At 39.8% G+C, this 15,851-nt stretch overlaps 1 protein-coding gene across 4 annotated transcripts in view; it reads right to left on the bottom strand.

Annotated features, from left to right (window-relative positions):
* Positions 1–15,851, bottom strand: part of LOC133981612 (tumor protein p53-inducible protein 11-like) — a 35,249-nt gene that overhangs the window by 6,818 nt on the left and 12,580 nt on the right. For 2 of the 4 annotated variants that reach the window (XM_062420389.1, XM_062420392.1), the window contains one exon: positions 4,594–4,733. In XM_062420389.1, coding sequence (XP_062276373.1) covers positions 4,594–4,722 — 129 coding nt within the window. In that variant the 5' untranslated portion in view covers positions 4,723–4,733. Of the gene's footprint in view, positions 1–4,593; positions 4,734–8,908; positions 8,950–9,062; positions 9,157–15,851 lie in introns of all 4 variants that reach the window. The other 2 variants (XM_062420388.1, XM_062420391.1) reach the window with 2 other exon arrangements.

Below are 15,851 nucleotides of genomic sequence, written 5' to 3'. Positions count from 1 at the left end.
CTTAATCCTAGCAACACACAGCACCCCGCAGCACTCAATTTATTATCCTGAAAGCCTGAAGCAGTTAGTGAGAGAATTTTTTGACAAACTGAGAGCTACAGTGAGTCATACTGTCTCTTGGTGATCACACATTGCTGTATACATACAAGAAAACCCAGAAACCACAAGAAAATATATCGAACACTATTGAGAATCAATTAATAATTTAAGACATTTATCATGAGGAAATGCCAAAACATTTGCTTGTTGCAGCTTATAAAATGTGAGGATTTACTTTGGGTTTCAGAAACTTGGTCAGACAAAGCAAGCAATCTGACGACATCACTCGAATGAATTAATTGGGAAAATAACTGGAATCTGCAGGTAGTTGGCAAACGCACCGTGTTATCTGAATTGTAAAATGTGGACTCAAAAGGAATCGTAGATTATTTAAACTCCCATCTGCCCTAAAGTTTGGTTCCAACTGTAACAAAACTGAAGAGTACTATAGACTGGAGAGAGATTATCTACTATGTGTATCTGTATTTAAATGATTTAGAGAGCAAGAGCACTAACTATTCACACATTAAGGAGCACATTAAGGAGATGTATTGCATTGAAGTTCAGAAATTTTGCTGACAAATTCTAAATTTGACTAAGACACAAGAAGGGAGGGAGGTAAACAAACTGCACTTGACAAACGTCACATTGGACCACTGAAAAAACAACCACAGTCTTCTGCTGAAAGGGATTAACCTGATGCAACAGATGCTTTGTTACACAGAACCATCTAAAAAGTCATCCTTACAAACTGTCTGAAAAAGGGGCAGGCACTTTATAACAGACTGAATGAACCCTATTACCGTTTGTCACGTGTTATCACTTCTCGCTGTCGTCACATCTAAACCACACCTGTAGCTGCCAGTTGCTGCCAGTAGTTCTAGGACACAAATTGTTCCAAACCAGAGGTTGCATGACTCAAATTTTTTCCATTACTGACAACATTTTCTAAACAATGACGAAAACATCTGAAGGCCGTTTGTCACTTTGACAGATTACACTGAGGGTGGTCAACTGGTGGCGAGTGTGCATATTAATTAGCTATTATGTAGTCTTGTCTTTACTTAACGCATCTTACTACCCGGGTGCTGACAGCGTGTTGAAGAGCTGAGGACTATATGCTTTGGAGCGAGTCTGCGACCACTACAGGTCACAGAGGGGTACAGCTATGCCAATTATTAACAACTGAAAATGAATGAATGAGAACAAAACCTATTAAATATGGCTTATCATCATTAAAAATGTAAATTAAAATGACGAGTAATAATAGACTATGATGGAATTTTTACGACTGTCAGTCAAAATGACTGACAAGGAGAAAGTCTAATGCAATCACTGGTCCGAACAACTTTTGGTTCAGCCACAAGTGCAGAAATTGAAGCCTGACAAGATGGATTCTTCAGAATCCAGTTGCCTCACAAAGTAATGAACAGGCAGTAACCCACAGAGAAATTACTAGCTGGTTGTGAAGTTAAATTCCTTAATCCAAAGCCTTCAGGACCCATCATTCTCTTATCAATGATTTCCCTTCATCATTAAACATCCCTTCCCTCAAGAGCTGTTCTTGTGTTCAAACATAGCATCACAGAAACTAAAAATACACTGAAGCATGAAAACCACTAATGCAGATAAGATGAATCATTTTCTGGGTTGCAGTGTTTACAGAGAACTCACTATCAATTGGAAAATAGTTTTCTGCTTGACGAAACCGTGAAATGTCAGACTGAATGAAACAAAACGATTCATGTCATATACTAGAAAGATCAAGACACAGGTTCCCCCACCATGTAAAGGTTATTTAATTAGATCCTGAGAAATATCCTTATGTATTTAATAGAGGGAACGGCCTAAAATAATGTTTATTATAACAATATCAACTTGCAAAAGTTGCTTGCAAGACCTGCCATCAAACATGACTTTGGTGTATTCAAATTTCTGTTAATGATTCTTAACAAGTTGTACTAGATTTTATTTTACACATATGAAGAGTTTTCTCTCATGCAACACATAACATTGGGAAACAGTTCATCTTTGATTTCCCCCAAGTTGTCGAGCCATATTCTCTAAGCACTTCAGTGTGAAAACCATTACTCTAAATCACTGAAAAATGGGCTTATTATGTCTAAATATTTATACTCAAATAAACAATATGTAAATGCTTGTGTGTAATTGCGCACTGGCTCACATATTTCACTGCATACACACACAAATGGGGGGATAAAAATTGACCAAAAGCACATTTTAAGCGGTTTTGCAGAGCTAACATTTTGTGATGTCAGAAACGGAGGAAAGAAGGATATGGAAAGATTTAATATGTCTGAAATGGAGATAAAATGAATCTCTGTGTTACAGTTTTTTTTTCTTAACATTTGCTCTCGCCCATGGCTGCCTCTCACTTTGATCTCAGAGAAGAACCCTTAAAAAAAGACTCCTATGAATCTCCGGCCCTAAAAACATCACAGATAAAGAGTTACAGGCTAAATTCATTACATGCCTCCAATTGCTTCGACTGAAGTGCCTATACATGAATCCATCTGTGCAAACTGTAATCACGTGACCAGGTGACTTCCTGTGTCATGGTTTCAGTGGCTGTTTTTGACAGGAACACATAAATATTCATGACTGGCATGAGAAATACTCAAAGGGAACTGGTTGTCAACCGATGGCACAGCGTGCCTTGAGGTGGAATAGAGAGGAAGTGTGAGGGGCCAATAGGAAAAGGAAGAAATACACAATGCTGTTTGTGGAGAGACGCTTAAATGCAGCTGCTACGGCCTGCTTTTGTCATCAATCAGTCAGTCAGCAACAAGCAGTAAACAAAAAAGCAACTCAGCCAGAGAGCATGAGAAAATAAAATAATCAATTCTCCAATGACTTTGAATTTGAGTGCATACGTCACTCATCTGATGGATTTTCTCAGTTCGTCACATTAAGTAGACAGTGATCATCATTTTATATGTCTCAGTGGTAGACGAGACATATAATCTTGCTGTCAGATCTTTATTTTTGCTGCATGACCTTAGCACTGAAGTACTGTATCAGTGGTTTAAAAAGCTGCATCTCCCAGCAGTACCTCTCAGCACAGTTCACATATTGTTGTGTAAATATAAAAGCCTCAATCTCACTGAAGTATTAGTAATAGGAACTGTATTCTTATCCGTAAGCAGTAAAAGAGGCAGGAAGATAAGTCAGCAGCCTACAGGAACACTTCCTCCCTTTGTTTACAAAGGACCACAAGGATGAAGTCAAATTGTTTCGCCTCAAACCAACTCTTTCTACACAGCTAACTTTACTTTTGGGTCCCACGGGCCTCTTAACCACAAACACTTGTGACAAGAATAATTGGAGCAATTTAACAATAACAGCACATTGTAGGAGAACAATTACATTGTAAGAGCAACCATTTCATTTCTAAATTAAGGGTCAATGTCACAGTTAAATAGGGAAACCCACTATTCAAAACAACACATACAATAGAGCACATTAGCCACAGTATTATGTTACTGCACTTTGCATAGACCGATGGTGAATCATCCTGCAACCATTACAGCCAGTACACACTGGGGCCCCACATTACATATTCATTATGGCAAATGTACTAAATGGACAGCGCGTACCATCTTGCACATTTGAAAGACGCAGTAGATCAGCTTGCATATTTTTTGCGGGTGACGTCAAGTTTGCACGCGTTTTTACACACGCAAACCTTTAATAAATCAGACCCTAAGTGTTTCTCTCTCTCTATTAGTATATTATATCTGTCTCCATCACTACGCTCTGTGAAAGGGATCTGAGTGGCAGATGTCTGGGTTAGTCTGCTTGCTAAAACATTGAGAGAAAACAAACACTCAAGAGGGCTGAGAAAAGGAGGACGACATCTCTTGACAAGCGATCAGCCACCAACGTATGCCTGCTCCCTTCTGCTGGGTTCACTTCTCCCACTTTGCTCTGCCTATGCTCATCATAATGCAATCTGATATATAAAAAAACACACATAGGAATCTTGATATTTTAACCTTTGAAACAGAACAAGTAGGAACAGTATTGTCTGGCTGCAACTGTGCAGCTCGACATGAATATGATGAGTGTTTCTGTGTCTGCTGGAATGAACCAGCATGTGTGCTATTGTGTTTGGTACCCATCACTGTAAATTGTCCATTTGTATAAATAACATGTGGGGCGGGAATTTAATACATGTGATGCAAGAGGCAGGGAGTCTCCCAGGGGAGCCAGTCTCATCTCAATGAAGCTGCGGGAGCTCATGGGATTACGTGATCCAGATTCACTGAAGTGTGGCCGAGCAAACGCACACACTGGGACACTATGAGAGTGATGAGCCAATTAGCAACCCATTGTAGCTTTTAAAAGGAATCCATAGCTCTTCTCGGGGTTAATGAATGCATCTGTGGTTGAGTGCCATTTTTGCTGAAGCATTGCTGCGACAGGTTTAACATGTGTGCTTGTAATTGTAAGTTCTTTGTTGCATTAATGCACCAGCAATTTGCCTTTTTGTCTCCATTACTGCCCATATTGAATAAAAATGATGAACCTGACCTTTGAGCGGTGTACTTCGCCATCATCATCCTCCCCACCGACTCCAAGAATCTTCCGGCTCTTCAGGCGGCTTATTAAGTCTGTCTGACTGTGCTTCTTCATCAGAGGAGCGTGAGGTTTAGAAGCCATGGTGGACACACCTGTCAAAGAAGTGGAAAGAGACGTTCACAAGATGCATAAGTCAGAGAGGGCAGGCTGTAGGTAGGTGCATTGCAGTATTGTTTAAGGGGATTTGTGGTAAACAAAAGTACCAAATACAGAGAGTAGTAAAGAAAATGGCACAAACAGAGAAATAGAAATTTATATAATTTTGAGTTTCCAGACCATTTATGCAAGAGTTTTATTTCTGTTATTACCCCTCTCTTAGAAGAAGACACCTATACAGCACAGGCAGGAAGATGCATCTAGCAATCTATCAATAATCCCCCTTGAGGACTTGACTTATAACACAATTATATAACACGGGTCTAGCAAATATAGGCACACCATAAAACCTTTCTCTTAAGTCAGAATGGACTAAAGGGCCAGATGTCATCTGGGTCTGTCGAGAGGCCAACAGATAGGCGCCTGCTCAAAGAGTCAATGGATCTGATATGTACAGACACACAGACACACACACACACACACACACAGGTGTAAATGGAGATGGACTTCCTGAAGTCTGTCTCAAGCTCCATTGACAACCAGTAACTCAGTGAGTGGAAGGTGGTTTTGATGTCGACCAGTATTGTCTACACAGCAATATGGCTTAACCTTGGCTAAAGACACATGTATGTCTTGTTTGAAATAAACAGCCAACAGCTTTTTTCTCCAACAGTGATTTCATCTTCTAGTTTCTCTACTTTGCTTCTAGTTTGTCACAGTTTCTAGCTTTAAGCCGTGAGCATGGCTTATTTTTATCTCCACATGCTGCTGTGATTAAAACAGACCAAAGCCACAGTGTTGCTCTGCCAGGCGGCTTTGTTGGTAAGTAATAAAAAATATCTGTCTATGTCTTAACCAAAGAGTTGTGGAAAAAGAACTCAGTCAGAAAGTTCAATACACATTAAAAACCTTAACAATAAGGTATAAAATGCCTTCTTTTGTATCTTTTTTTGAAACTATAGTTTTCCACTGACTTTATTTGGGGTTTATTTATTTAATAACTACAGTCAAACAATCTTTTTGTCAAAGCGTACAAATGGCAATAACCGTGAATGACAAACATTTATTGTTTGTTTGTGTTATACTGTGGTGGCTCTATTGATCAGTGTTAATGAATAGTGCCTGTGGATACAATGGGGAAAAGCGCAACGCATCATACTCTGAAATCCATGCCCACACGACGGGAAAACAATCAGCACCATAATATGTAGCCAAGAACTGAAACAGTAACAAAATGCCGGTACCTAGCTAAAAACATTAGATTTTGGCATCTTAAAATATTATATTTTTGCACCCTATGTCTACCAGAAAGGAAAAGTTAGTTTATAGCATATATGCTGAAACTTTTTCCATTGTATAAGTTAAGATGCAATATATAAATTCAAGGGCGGACATTGTGTCTACAGTAGAGATAGCCACTGTAAAGCAAACACGACCACATAACAGGCTGGCATGGCACTTTTCACAGCTGTTATGGTTACTATAGTTTTTAAACATAGGCAAGTAAATTACACACACAGACATGCAGTCCCCCCCCCCATTCAGGCTCTTTTTACAGTTCGCATTTCAGCTGAATGCAGGTTAGTTATTCTGTGATTAAAACATATATTACAAACACTGCATGTCTTTCAATTAAACAGTTGTTCTGTTTTTACTTTCAACCTCTGCGTTCTCTATGACTACCAGCATGTTGGTATATGTGTTTTTTGAGCTGCAGGCTGTCTGTGCAGCTCAGGCTGGGTCTGTCTCTTCCACTGCACGCAGCCCTGTATTCACTTTTGTCTTCTTAAAAGCTCAGCTTCTCGGTTCAGCAGCTTATACAAACTTAGTTTTGGGTTCTTAACCTTGTTGGTAGTGGATCCCACTAGGGCTGCACAATATGGACAAATTATCGTAGTAATTAACACAGTGTCCTGACCTTTTATACAGAACAGTGAGGCGGAATAAAGTTGCATTATTCCCGCATTGAACAGCAGCGCGATGAGAAATTACAGCAAACAGGCAGCAGAGGCTAACGTTAGCTGCTAATCTCTCCTCTCTCTCAGCGGGGGCAGAGCTGAGTCCTCTGTGCAGCGGACACAGACATACAGGTGGGGAGATATCACAACTTAACTCAATGTCTCGTCCTATATCCCTTATATCTCCACATTTGATATCATTCATATCGTCGTTTTTTTGCGATATCAATATCTTGCATGTTTATATCTAAATATAGGTACAATAACGATATAACGTTCAGCCCTAGATCCCACCACACAGCAGCTTTTGGGAATTTTTCTGTGGTTTGTTTGGAGACAAAGAGAAAGACAAAGAGGCACCGTCACTTAATACAAAGTCAATAGACAGCAATGAATTGTTTTCCCCTTAGGGCTGGCAAGGACTTAATTGCATTCTGTCTCTATAGTCAAATCAAGAGAGATCATCATCAACTCAATAATGTTACTTCCATCGTGGTTCAAGTGGTGGCAAAAAGGCATGGACAAACATGTGTGAACACACACACAATGGGATGGTCTGTCTAAAAATTGATGACTACTCCACAGGGCAATTCTCTAGAGAAGTACAACACGAGCAATTATTGAACTGCTCTCCAAAGGATGACGGTAGCACCTCTAACAGAGACCTTTGTCTGCTGGAAAGGAAAAAGAAAATGAGTGCTACCGGAAAACAACACAACATGCTCAGTTTTCCACCAAATAGGAAGTGTGTGATCACAGTTAAGAGGCACAAGGTACGCAAACCACAAAATATGACCGAACACTGTTGGTTTTCTTACAGAGGCCAAACAAATCAGCTAGACAGCACAGGAGAAGATACAATACTTGCTGGACATGCTATTACGACACATGCTAAAGCACATCAATACAACAGCCCTGCAACAAATACAAGTGTCGGATATATTGAATTTTTGTGATGACTCAGAGGGATGCTCATTCACCTCTAATTTTTTAAGCTGCATGATAAGCAGCATGATATTGTAAGGTGTTCTCAACACTTCGTTCTTTTCACCCCCACCCCCTGCTACCCCATGTTTGTTTGGGAGGGACAGACAAGTGGGCACTAAACTTTTCCCTTTCTTCAACTAAAATGACTCAGCTCACTCTATGAATGACTCCAATGAATGATTCCAAATTTGATTCAGACTTCATTCGTTTTTTTTAAATCAGATAAAATACACTATAATTTTGACCAAGCCATAAAATGATTTATAAAATGTACCACAAGGGGTCCAATTAGCTGTATTACATTGCATTCTACGTTATGTGATGATTACACATTGTTAAAATACTCTTTTACATGGTCCCCCTTTCTCCCTAACACTGCTTCTTGACTTGCCAGAGTAATGCTGATGCAGTTGCCTAGCAACTCTAAGAGGCCAATCATTTCTTCATTATTGAAAGCACCTTTCATGATTGCAACCACCTTTGATGAAGAGGTCTCTGCGGAGAGCCACCAGTGCCTCCACGATCATTCTCCTTGCTATCATTGATGACATTAAAAGATAGATGAAGAGACTTCCATCTGTATTCAGTCAACTGGAGTAAATACATGCTTTTCTAATGAGCGGCTTCTTGTCAGCACAAAATACTTTAAAAGGGGATAACTTCAAGGTAAAAAGTATGTAAATAGTTGGTAGTGTAGCAGTCTTCTTCAGAAAGGGAGGGGGGGGGGATTACATGGCTTTCAAAATTATTTACAAGTAAAAATCCCCTTTTGCTGTGAAACCCAAACTAATATCAGGTGCAACCAACTGCCTTTATCAGTCACATAATTAGTTAAATAGAGTCCACCTGTGTGCAATTTAATCTCTGATATAAACATGTTCTGTGAAGACGTCAGAGTTTGTTGCATAACATCACTAAACAAACAGCATCATGAAGACCAAGGAGCTCACTAAACAGGGCAGGGATGAAGTTGTAGAGAAGAAAAAATATACCACAAAACACCATTAATTCCATTATTAGTATGGAAAGAATATGAAGTAACAGCAAATATACAAAGAGAAATCTGTCCACCTAAAGTGACAGATCAGGCAAGGATAACATTAATCAGCAAACAAGAAGTCAATGGTAAACAGAGATGGAAATAAGCACAGGCTGCATGATGTAAACCATCGTGTGTATGTGTGGCCCATGTGTATAAACATATGAGACTGACTGGAGTCACTCACCGGTCGTGATCTATTAGCTGAAAACCGTCTGTCTTCGACTGCTGTGTTTGTGTTTGAGGGAGAGAGAATTACAAATGGATAACCATAAGCATATACAAATTACACAAATACCTTTTTTATGGAAAATGTGTGTATTAGTGTATGTGTATATTACCAAAGCTCAGGTAGGGGAATCTGTCCACAGGACTATTAGTCATGCACTCCACAAATCTGGACTTCATGGAAGTATGGCAAGAAGAATGCTGTTGCTGAAAGAAAGCCAGGAAGAAATCCCATTTGACTTTTGGGAGACACAGCAAACATGTGGAAGAATGTGCTTGAACCAGATGAGACCAAAATTGAAGTTTTTGGCCCTTGTGCGATTCTCTATGTATGGATGAAACCCAATGCTGCACATCATCCTGAGCACACAATTCCCACAGTGAAAAGCATTGTGCTCTGGGGATGATTTTTTTTCAGCAGGTACTGGGAAACTGCTCAGGCTTGAGGGCAAGATGGAAGGAGCGAAATACAGGGCAATTCTTGAAGAAAACCAGTTTCAATCTGCAAGAGACTTGAGACTGGGGCTGAGGTTCCTGCGGGAAAATGACCCTACGCATACAACCAGAGCTTCACTGGAATAGTTTCAGGCCAAGAATATTGTCTTAGAAAGGCCCAGTCAAAGCCTAGACGCCAATCCAATTGAAAATCTGTAAATGGCTGTTCACAGATGGTCTCAATCCAATCTGACTGAGCCTTCACTATTTTAAAAAATTGCAGTCTCTAGATGTGCACATACACAAGTAGCACGTTCTACTTGTGTATGTGTGTGATATAGGATTTGTGCAATTTACTTTTATTTCTGTTTTTTATTAGCAATATGATAATTTGACTCTTTATCTCATTTATATTTATATACTAGGATTGTTTCTATTCTTTATAATTCACTTTTTGGTCATATATTTCCTCATTGAAGTTTTCTTAAAAATAGTGGTAAAATCTCCTCTCGTCTCATCTCGATCTCGTGAACCCAATATTGTGTCTCGTCACACCACTAGTGTGACCACATCCAATCCCTGAGGAAGACTAAGGCACAAGTTTTCATTGACACCGACCAACATGACTGTCTAATGCCCTAGGGCAAAGAGAGCTGGATCACTGTGGGACTACACTTTAAAGTCTGTGAGTGCTATGCAGTTCCCCAACAACCTCAGATACCTACTCAACAGCGATAAACTGATTCAATCCCACTACATCCAGGAAATGCATATATAATCTGTATTTGGATAGACAGATTATGCATGGATAATCTGCACCACGAGCAATTGTGGGTAGAAACCAAGATGTCAACAGGGTTTCCATAGGGAATTGAATTGCATTGAATTGTCTTTATTGTCATTGCACTGAGGTCAATACAACAACATTTAAAAAGGAACAGCACAAGAAAAAGCCATACCTTGACCATACATAGGGCATTTACTTCATCTTCCTTTCTTTTTTAACATTAGCAAACTGCATAATACTGTAATCCTGAGTTTCATTAAAAGCCTACAAGTGTCAAGTCTGAAAAAACTGGCTGTTGTGCTCTATCAGTGATGCAATTAAGTCAATTTCTCTTGTTAAATCATCTAAACTGATTTACTCAAGGAGAAGAAAGAAGACGAACAGCCAACTTTCATCAAGCAATCACCTTGGTGACCAATAACACTTCTTTGAAATGAAATATGGGATAAACCCACTCGTCAAATTACTGAAACAACAAAAGGTGTAAAGCAAAGAGGTGCTAGTGGAAGGTGTCTACATTGTGTTAGTGTTCATTAACAGATTGTAAGGGGAGAGAACAGAATAAAACAGTGCACATCTCACACAGGGTGTTGACACCTGAGCTGCTATGATATCCTGTCACTCCTACTGTTTGTGTATCACAGTGTGTAGCTGGTACATTTAAAAGGTGCTTCATTTAAAGATTAATTTATCTACCCACATGAGTTGTAGAAATAACATGCATTACATCCCCAGAAATCGTAAGTAGAGTTAAATCCTTCATTCTGACAAAATCTAAACACTGCAAGTATTGTTGACGTTATATTGAAAAGAACATACAATATTGTGTCAACCCCCTGTGTGTGATTTTAAATCAGAGACAAAAACACAGGAGGCAATAAACAAAAGTGTAACACCTCATGTTGTGCAGGGTAAATAAAACCACTGAAGGATGAACATGAAGAGTCTTAAATGGCATCTCTCCCTGTGTCCTGGATGATCACAAACGTCACACATGCAGTCGACCATGATGCCAATACAGCTCTGTAGAGGGTATGTGACTATGTAATCTCACAGTTTAAGTGTGCAATATCATGCAAGTAGAACAATGTATCCTGTGTATACCCAGCTGTTTAGGGGTGTTAAAACTCAAATGTTTTCTTCAAATTAGCTAAAGTAATTCCTGCCTGAAAGATGCTGGCTCTGATTTAATGGAAAACACAAAATTAGGTTCAGTGGTGGCAAACGGGCAGAGAAATCAGATGAAGACAGAAAGCAGTGCTAAACAGCGAGTGATAAACAAAGGACAATGGAAATGGCAGTGAATTCCTATCTTGAGTCAGAACAGGCCACCAATGCATCCCCTGGAAACTGTACTCCATACAAAACAGAGAGAAGATCTGTTCACATAGTCGGTCTGCAGGGAGAACTGCTCCTCAGTTTACCATCAATGGATTATTGTGCTGAGTTGAACAGATTAATACTGTTAAATCATCTGGGGAGAGCTCCCATGGAATGAAATGGCACCAATGATTCCTGGGATTTGGAGTTTCCCTGCCTAATATTCAGCTATTACATCACCCTGCAGCAGGGAGGTCACAAAGCCGACTAACCCAACGGTCATTACCAGTGTAATGAGATGTTACCACTCCGTCTGTTTGGGTAATGCTTTTAACAAAGTACGTTATTAAAATGTGAACTGAATGCTGCATGACATGGATTGTGGATAATGACTGAGTTCACAGCTCAGCAGTCCAGCTGAGTCTCCACTGACTCCCTGCCGGTACCTCACTCCAGTGAGGGCAGCTCTACATCCATATTCCTTGCACTACAACTGCTCCTTCGTAAATCCAGTAGGAGGAAAATAACAGACTGGACTCGTTTTTGCAATGCTGGTCGGAGCGCTGTAGTGTTAACCTTTGCTTTTACTGAAACTGTCATGCAGGAAGTGAAAATTGTGATATGTTTGACAGCAAGACACCTCACACAGGCCATCAAACCACCTGGTAAACTTGGCTTCCTAAACATTTTTAGAAATATCATGAATGGACTTTAAGAAACTCACTAGTTTAGCAGCTTTATGGCTTTCAGCAACCTATAATGCAACACTATTAGGCTAATTCTGCATGAGAATTAGGAGCCTCTACTTGCTGCATTCAAAGAAGACTTATGTTATACAGAAATGTCATATTTATAAATGGCTCCACTTTTTCAAATGTATGTTCCAGAAAAACAAGTTGCATGAGGAAAAGCTTAAAAAAAACAAAGCAATAGGTTGTAGAACGACTTGACATAGCTTTGTACTCATCATCTGCAATGCTTGAACATAGTATAACATAGTATAATTTCATGGTGTGTAAGAAAGACAGGTGGTTTATTTTTACCATCTGTTACACTGGGCCCATGTGGGGCACATCATTGAGGGGGGCCCCTTTTAGTAAGCGGGCACTGAGGCCTGCCAGTGACTGTTTGGCATTTCTAGCTCTGAAGCCATCTTGACATGGCAGGCTTACTGTGAAGCCAATGAAGAAGCAGCAAAACGTGGTGAGGTAAAGCGGAGCTGACACTTAGTGCACACTCGCAGCTGTGAGGTGAATGATCTCCTCCAAGGAGCAAAACCATTAGAGCTCAGCAGGGATCCAGCACAAGCAGAGAAAAGACGACAAGACGAGGGAGCCTGCCTCCAGACGTACACACACCAACAAAGCTAACATAAAGCTTCAAAGCTCTGTCTCTGTTGTACTGTGAGGCACTGCTGTGACAGCCACCCAACATTTATGACTGCTCCTATATAATTATTATTTTTACTGTTACACAGTGACTAACACGCTGGGTTATTGTTGATTTGCTCATCTCTACAGAGGTATATTATTGCACTGTACATCATGATCATTACAATCGCACAGGAGGGTAAGCTGGTGTTCAGTTTCATTACTGCAGTGCAACATCATGTAAGGTTGCAAAACTCCAAATTATTTAAAATTAGTGCTGGTCGATATGGCCTATAAGGGTTAGGGTAAGGGTTATGGATATTTTTAGGCTATATACACAATATCTAAACACTTTGAAATCTCCTCTAAACAACTAAAATACCAAACTACTAAATAAACTATTGTTACAACAAAATTAAAGTGCCGTTACAATAACAGTGCTTCAGCAATCAACCTCTATGTTGTTGCCTGTGAAACTGCTGGTAGTGTAGCTCTTTTATGTGCAGAAAAGTGACGGTGAATGCAAGCGGAGAAAAGAAAATGTTAACGGAAAGTTGTGAGCCTGGCAGTAAATACTTCAGTGTGTCAGTTCATTAATGTTGCAGCTTTTTAGATGAAGAAAAGTCTCATCTGTTGTTTCTCCAACTGAAAAGTGAAGGGGGTTAGCCTTGAAACAACAATTGATTAGCCTAACTTGACCAAGCTTAATATGGATCAGCTATTCTCCCTCAATCCACCACTCACCTCACCAACAAATGTACCACACACTCACCGAGGAGAGTAGTCTGGCTGGGCGAGTGTCTATTTAACACAATTTTAAATGGTACAGAGGCTTGATCTCTGAGGTGCCACAATACAACTATTTCAAGCCTTAGACTTGGTTCCTTCTTGCTCAGCTTTTCTTGTTTGCTGACGGGCTACCTGGTTGCTAGGCAGTCCTCCCAGATAATGAAGAGTAGTCATTTCAGAGCTCAATCTGCATCCGTGAGGATCTCTTCATGTGGAATTAATTGCTGGGTAAAGGTCAAAAAGAGATCATTAAAATATCCAACTTCTCATTGACACTGGCATCTATTACCAAGCAGTTAATTTCATTTATTGTTTGTATGGCAAAAATAACTTCCTCTCCTGAGGATGTAAAAGCGAGCTTGTCATATAATCACTTGTTTATCATTCCAGACACGATAGGTGTAATGGATGCACACACACGTATGTATGAGGGCTCAAAAGCAATAGACACACTTCTATTGCCCATAAAGTTCAAACAAGCCAACAGGTGGGTTCCACAGCAACAACCAGCAACATCAACATCTCAATGTATGCAAGTGCATGACAGCTTTTCAAGCCAGAAGCTCATGAAACCAAGCACAACAACTTCCATCTTGTTGTCACACAGAAGATTAGGCAGCAGTGTGGGCTCACTCATCACATGATAAATGACTGTCTATTTCAAAGGATGAGCATTCAGAGAGGAAATTGGTGGTTTGCATTCTAACGTTACAGCGATGGCATATATACAAAAACAGAAAGACAGGGAGGGAGCGGAAGAGGGCAAGGATGTTTGCTCAATATAGAGATAATATTATTGATCTGCCAAACACTGATATTTCATTTGACATGAAATGTAATGGTCTGGTAATTTATTTTTAACTCAGATTTTTAACTTCCTTTTGACTCATTTTTAAAGCTGTGTTTCCCAGGAGCAGCAAGGACTGATGATGCCGACATTTTATTTGCAAGCTGGCCCCTGTGACAAATCACCTTGTTCTGCCACTCAAACTAGAGAAAAAGTAGAAAGAAAATATCAAATATGAATTATCATAGATACGCTGCCAGACTTCACAGGCTACAATGCTGCTGATGACTGTGACTGGGTCAACTAAATCGTCTGTGATTTTAGTTTGTTCTCAGCTTAATGGCTTCAGAGACAAAATAGTGCACAATACAAAGCAATAACCCCAATTAAAAAGCTTTGTGACTTAATTTGTTCCCATTTTGTCACAAACATCTAATAGTGGAGCAATGCCACAAACAGCTCCACCCCTGCTGCTGCTGCAGGTTTGTTGTGCTGCTAATTTGTTCTTGTGATAAGCTCTTTACAGACAGTGGTGTCCTGAATGTCAGAAATATACAAAAACAAAAAACACTTCCATAACAATGAGAAGGAATTAGTGCCTTTCCCCCCCCCCTTACTTATTCATCAGTGCTGCTTGTTACCATCTTTATAGCATGAGGACTGACAGACTCCACAGATACCAAATCACAATTTAAGGCGCGGTTATGGTCCAAAAATGGACGTAGACAGCGGACACATATGGTTCTGTTTATACTACATTGGATCTCTGCGTAGGCGGACATGATTTCTTGGCACAGACATGGGCAGATGATGAAATTATCGTTGCACAGATCCTCCCAGACTCAACTAGCCACATTGAAACTATTAACCAGGAGTAAGGGTTGGGATTGTTTGACATTTTTTAGTTGGTGCCTAAACAATACCTGTCTCTTAGTGCCAATACTGAACAAAAATATTTTTTCGCACTTAGTTTGTAGAATAAAAATGTTTTCATCCTTTTTCTTTGTTAACAAAATACCCATTGATTCATCAGTGTTAAATAAAGAACTTTCCCTAAATGAAATAGAAAGTAATTATCAAAAAATTACTAAACAAGTCAAAGAACCTTATATCAAGCCTAAAGTGCCTTGATTTGATACTTGACACTATACACACACACACACACACACACACACACACACACACACACACACACACACACACACACACACACACACACACACACACACACACACACACACACACACACACACACACACACACACACACACACACACACACACACACACACACACACACCAGGTGAACGAGGTGAAGTGAAAGGTAATCTTTTACTCAAGTTCACGACAACTACACTCATTACTTTAAGTGCAGTAAGATCTTTATGGGTGAAAAGCCAATATGTATTTTAATC

The sequence above is a fragment of the Scomber scombrus genome, chromosome 6, assembly GCF_963691925.1.
Source record: "Scomber scombrus chromosome 6, fScoSco1.1, whole genome shotgun sequence".
Classification (NCBI taxonomy): Eukaryota; Metazoa; Chordata; class Actinopteri; order Scombriformes; family Scombridae; genus Scomber; species Scomber scombrus.
This window is presented reverse-complemented; position numbering and strand designations above follow the sequence as displayed.